The sequence below is a fragment of the Gopherus flavomarginatus genome, chromosome 1, assembly GCF_025201925.1.
Source record: "Gopherus flavomarginatus isolate rGopFla2 chromosome 1, rGopFla2.mat.asm, whole genome shotgun sequence".
Taxonomy (NCBI): Eukaryota; Metazoa; Chordata; order Testudines; family Testudinidae; genus Gopherus; species Gopherus flavomarginatus.
Window position 1 is genome coordinate 375926789 of NC_066617.1, and position 5608 is coordinate 375932396.

The following is a 5608-nucleotide window of genomic DNA, read 5'->3' on the forward strand; positions in this document are numbered from 1 at the left end:
TAGCTCACTCTGGACCCTATCCCTACCCTCCAGTGTATCTACCTCTCCCCCATCTTAGTTTCATCTGCAAACTTTCAGAGGGTGCAATTAATCCTATCATCCAGATCATTGATAAAGGTGTTGAACAAAACTCCGCTTCATACCTCTTGCCAGCTAGACACACAGCCGCTGATCACTGCCCTCTGAGCCCGACAATCTAGCCAGATTTCTATCCACTTCATAGTCTATTAATCTAGTAATCCATACTTTTTTATCTTGCTGGCAAGAATACTGTTGGAGATGATATCAAAAGCTTTCCTAAAGTCAAGATACATCATGTCTACTGCTTTCCCCATATCCACAGAGCCAGCTATCTCATCATAGAAGGCAATCATGTTGGTCAGGCATGACTTGCCCATGGTGAATTCATGTTGATTGTTCCTGATCACCTCCCTCTCTCCAAGTGCTTCAGAACTGATTCCTTGAGGACCTACTCCACGATTTTTCAAGGGACTGAGGGGAGGCTGACTTGCCTGTAGTTCCCTGGAGCCTTTTCCCAGTCATCCAGGACCTCCTCCAATCATTATGAGCTTTCAAAGATAATAGCCAATGGCTCTGCAGACAAATCAACCAGCTACTCTAAGACTCTCAGATGCAGTTCATCCGGCACCATGGACTTGTTGTCTTCCAGCTTTTCCAAATAGTCCAGAATCATTTCTTTCTCCACAGAGGGCTGGTCACCTCCTCCCCATGCTGTGCTACCCAGTGCAGTAGTCTGGGAGCTGACCTTATTCGTGAAGACAGGGGCAAAAAAATCATTGAGTACATTAGCTTTTTCTACATCCTTTGTCACTAGGTTGCCTACCCCATTAGGTAAGGGGCCCACATTTTCTCTGACCTTCTTCTTGTTCCTAACATACCTGAAGAAACTCTACTGGTTACTTTTAACATATCTTGCTAGCTGCAATTCCAAGTGTGATTTGGCCTTCCTGATTTCACTCCTGCATACCTGAGAAATATTTTTATATTCCTCTCCCTGGATATTTGTCCAAGCTTCCACTTCTTTTTACCTCTTTTTTGTGTTTAAGATCAGCAAGGATTTCACTATTAAGCCAAGCTGGCTGCCCACCATATTTACTATTCTTTCTACACATCGGGATGGTTTGTTCCTGCAACCTCAATAAGGATTCTTTAAAATACAGCCAGATTTCCTGGACTCCTTTCTCCCTCATGTTATTCTCCCATTATACATTCAAGTTATTATGGTGTCTTTGAAAAGTTTCCAAGCAGCTTGCAGGGATTTCACTTTGGCGCTCTAAAATTTCATTTCTGTTTAACTAACCTCCTCATTTTTGTGTAGTTCCCCTTTCTGAAATTGAAATGTGCTCAACTTATTACTACATCAAGAATTGCCTCTCCTCATGTGGGTTCCCAGAATAGCTTCTCCCAGAATCATCCTATCCTCAGGTGACATGTACCCAGTCAATGTGGGGATAGTTGAAATCCCCCATTATCAATTAGTCTTTTTATTTTAATAGCCTATTTAATTGCCCTGAGTATTTCATAGTCTTGATCACAATCCTGCTCAGGCTGTCTGTAGTATACCCCTACCGCTGTATTCTTATTATAAGACATGAAATTTCTATCCATAGAGATTCTGTGGTACAATTTGATTCAGTTAAGGTTTGTACTTCATTTGATTCTACACTTTCTTTCACATATAGCACTACTTCCCTGCCAGCACAACCTCTTCTGTCCTTCCAATATATTAGTACCCTTGTATTACTGTGTCCCATTGATTATCCTCATTCCAACAAGTTTCTGTGATGCCTCTTATATCAATATCCTCATGTGATATGAGGCACTCTAGTTTGCCCATTTTGTTATTTAGAATTTTAGCATTGGTGTATAAGCATTTTAAAATCTTGAGTCCTTTTAACTGTCTATCAGTACAGGATGTAATAAAATGGGACACTTTTTCATTTGATTGTTTCTCGTGAGATCCTGCCTGTATTTTATCATTTTCCATCTTCTCATCCTCAGTAAGACTTAGAGAATCTCCATTAATAGATCAGACCCTTAGGGATGTCTCTGTCTTTACCACGTTCCTCTGCACCTGTCAGCTTTCCCCGAACTCTTATTTTAAAAACTTCTCTATGACTTTTTTAGTTTTAAGTCCCAGCAATCTGTTTGCATTTCGGTTCAGGTGGAGCACATTCTTCCTGTATAGACTCCCCCTTTCTTAAAAGTGTTCCCAATTGTGAATCCCTTTCAGCTAAACCTTTTAATCCAATAATGGCTGAGCGACAGAGTGGGGATTCAGTCTTGACAGGAACAATATGGATAAACAGTATGCAGAAGCATGTTTCCTGCTGTTGCCTATTAAGGTTTCTCAGACTATGACATGTAGGAATTAGTGATGCAAGGGGCCCCTTAAAATTTGGAATTGGCATTACTAGGGTCTGTTGCTCATAATTCATTTCTCTGAATAATGACAATGTCATTTTTCAGTGTGTGAAGAGCGACCAATCTGCTTCACCCATGGGAAGAGCCACCCGTTAGCATAGGAAGTAGTGTCTCACATTAACATTGTCTCTCCTTCCAGGCATTTGTACAGCGACCATCACCTGAGAGCCTGGGAACATACAGAAAGTTTGGGGAACGTACAGTACATGCAGGAGAGATTGTTCTGCTTTAGAACTGGTCACCTTCTCCCCTACTGCATGTCAGATTCCAACACAACCCACTTCACCAACCCCTCCACCTTCATCCTGCTGGGCATTCCTGGCCTGGAGGCTGCCTACGTCTGGATCTCCATCCTCTTCTGCACCATGTATGTCACAGCAATCTTGGGGAACTTCACCATCCTGTTTACTGTGAAGACAGAGCCGAGTCTCCATGGGCCCATGTACTATTTCCTTTGCATGCTGGCCGTCACTGACTTGGTTGAATCTACGTCCATTGTACCCAAAATGCTGAGCATCTTCTGGTTCAATTCCAGAGAGATAGATTTCAGATCTTGCCTCACCCAGCTGTATTTCATTCACTGCTTCTCAGGGATGGAGTCTGGGATCTTCGTGGCCATGGCTTTGGATCGCTACGTGGCCATCTGTGATCCCCTGAGACATTCCACCCTCCTAACAAAGTCTATTGTGGCTAAGATTGGCCTGGCCATGATGCTGCGCAGTGGTTTGCTTGCATTGCCATTTCCGTTACTGGTAAAGCAGTGGCCTTATTGCAGAACCAACATCATCCCCCAGTCGTACTGCGCACACATAGCCGTGGTGAAGCTGGCCTGCGCCAACATCCGCATCAGTAGCTACTATGGCCTCTTTGTGGTACTCTGTGTGATGGGCCTGGATGCGATTTTCATTGCCCTGTCTTACACCCAGATCCTGAGGGCCATCTTCAGCCTCCCCACAAAGGATGCCCGGATCAAGACTTTTGGGACCTGCATCTCCCACCTTTGTTCCATCTTAGCCTTTTACATCCCAAGTCTCTTCTTCTCCCTCATGTACCGGTTTGTTCAGAATGTACCCCTGCATTTCCACATTCTCATTGCCAATGTTTACCTCTTGATGCCCCCTGTGCTAAATCCCATCATCTACGGGGTGAGGACTAAACAGATCCGGGACAGGCTGCTCCGGCTCTTTACTCGTAAAGGGACCTAAAATTTTCTTCTAGTGCTCTGGCTTTCAGACCTCCAAGCAGAGCTGGCTAGTGATGTGGTCCTGGAGAGTCAGAGAGACGTTAAATCCTTTTCTGACCTTACTATGCTGTTTTGGTGTAGAAAATTAGGGAATTGATCTATATACAATTCATAGAGTTGACACCTCTCAAATTGTTGGTAAATGCTCCACCTCTTCAGTTGTGGCCCCACCCCTGTCACATGAAAAAGAGCCATTTCATATTTTCTTAGGAATGGCAATTTTTTCCAGTTTTTTAGGTCTCACCTCAAATTGCTAAAACCATTCAATCATTGCTTCAACAGATAATCATTCATAAGTTTATCTCAATAGGCAACTCTCAAATCTGCTCAGTACAAAGAACAAATGGGTCGTGTCATCTTACCATTGACTATCAAAAGTTGAATCAAGTAACTCCAGCTTGTACAGCTGTTGTATGCAAAATGCCTGACCTGATTAAATCTATCAATCCCGAAGCAAAATGGTTTTCTACCATGTGTCTAAGAAAAGCCAATGTTGCCCAGCTTTCACAGTAGAAGGGGGTCAGTTTCCATTTCAAGTCTGGCCCCAAGGGCTACATATTAATTCATCCATTTTCCATGGGTAAATGAAATGAATTTTGTCAAGGTTTTCAGAACCCTCTGTTCTATTTCAATATGTAGATGACATTTGCTTAGCAACAGAAACTCAAGAGAAACACCTAGAGTGTCAGCTGAAATTTTTCAAATCATCAAGGACACAGGATTAATGGTCCAAGCAGTTTCCTCTCTGGGTATCACATTTTCTCAAGGAGGTCGATCATCTGCACACCAAAAGATGGATTCAGTTCGGGAACTACCCATGCCCACTAACATAACTGCTTTACATTCGTTCTTAGGTTTAGCAGGATACCATCGAAACTTCATCCCTAACTTTGCTCACAGTGCACTTCCACTCTATAAACTCTTGAAAAAAGAAATTGCTTGAATTTGGACAAACAAACATGCAAACATAGGGAAATGACCTATTTGGTACATGACGTACCATCAGAAGGCTATCAAGTGGTGGAAGAAAAACATGCAGTGCCTCAACTCGATAGGTTGGTGGCCATGCATGAAGGCAAATGTACACCCGTACAGTGAAAATTGTTCAGTTTGTTCAGAGAATAATCCTACTCCAACAAAATAGAATGCTCCTTTAAGATCCCAAATATATGAAGTTCCATGGAAACCAATACCTTCTGGTTGTCATTAATCCATTCTCTAAATAGGCGGAAGCATTTCCTTTAAAAGCAAATACGCTGTAGCCACAGCAGAGGCTCTAACTGACCAAGTATTTTCTTATTGACAACTCCCTGCTAGGGTGGAGTCAGACAGTGGAACACAGTTTACCGAACAAGTTTTCCAAAAAGGCCTACATTTATTAAGAGTGCAACAAAAATTGGATATTCCATACAGATCTCAATAATCAGGGATGGTAGAGCGAAAAAATCATACCATCAAACATACATTGCAAAAGCTGGTAGATGCTAATGGACACAGCTGAGACACCCTGAATCCTCTCTTTTTAATAGCATTCAGGGAAACTCCAGCTGTCTCCACAAATCATACACCCGGTGAGGTTATAACTAAACAAACTACGCACCTGCCAGAGCATCTTTTATATCATGCCAGCGGCACACAGCTAAAGGGAGTAAAGCTTGAAACCCGTCTGCAAGCATTACAGAAACATCTGAATCAGGTAGTTTGCAAATTGGAAAAATTCAAATGAAAGGCAAGAGCCTATTTTGACAAAATTAAAAAAAAAAAAAGCTTGTGAGGTTGGAAACCAGGTTACGCTTTTATTCTATGGTGGATCTGAACACAACTTATGTAACCCATAAACTGGGCTATAGACTATTGTGGACAGATTAAGTGCCTCTGTGTATAAAATCAAAATTGTACCAAGTACCGAAAAAGGAGATA

At 42.3% G+C, this 5608-nt stretch overlaps 1 protein-coding gene across 1 annotated transcript; it reads left to right on the forward strand.

Annotated features, from left to right (window-relative positions):
• The first annotated feature begins 2702 nt into the window (after window positions 1–2702).
• On the forward strand, window positions 2703–3650 carry LOC127050906 (olfactory receptor 52R1-like). Its single transcript, XM_050952612.1, has one exon. The coding sequence runs from the start codon at window positions 2703–2705 to the stop codon at window positions 3648–3650; it is 948 nt and encodes a 315-aa protein (XP_050808569.1).
• Window positions 3651–5608: the final 1958 nt, after the last annotated feature.

What these genes read in the sequence shown, in the direction of transcription:
- LOC127050906 (XM_050952612.1), top strand. Translation starts at nt 2,703, where the DNA reads ATGTCAGATTCCAACACAACCCACTTCACCAACCCCTCCACCTTCATC.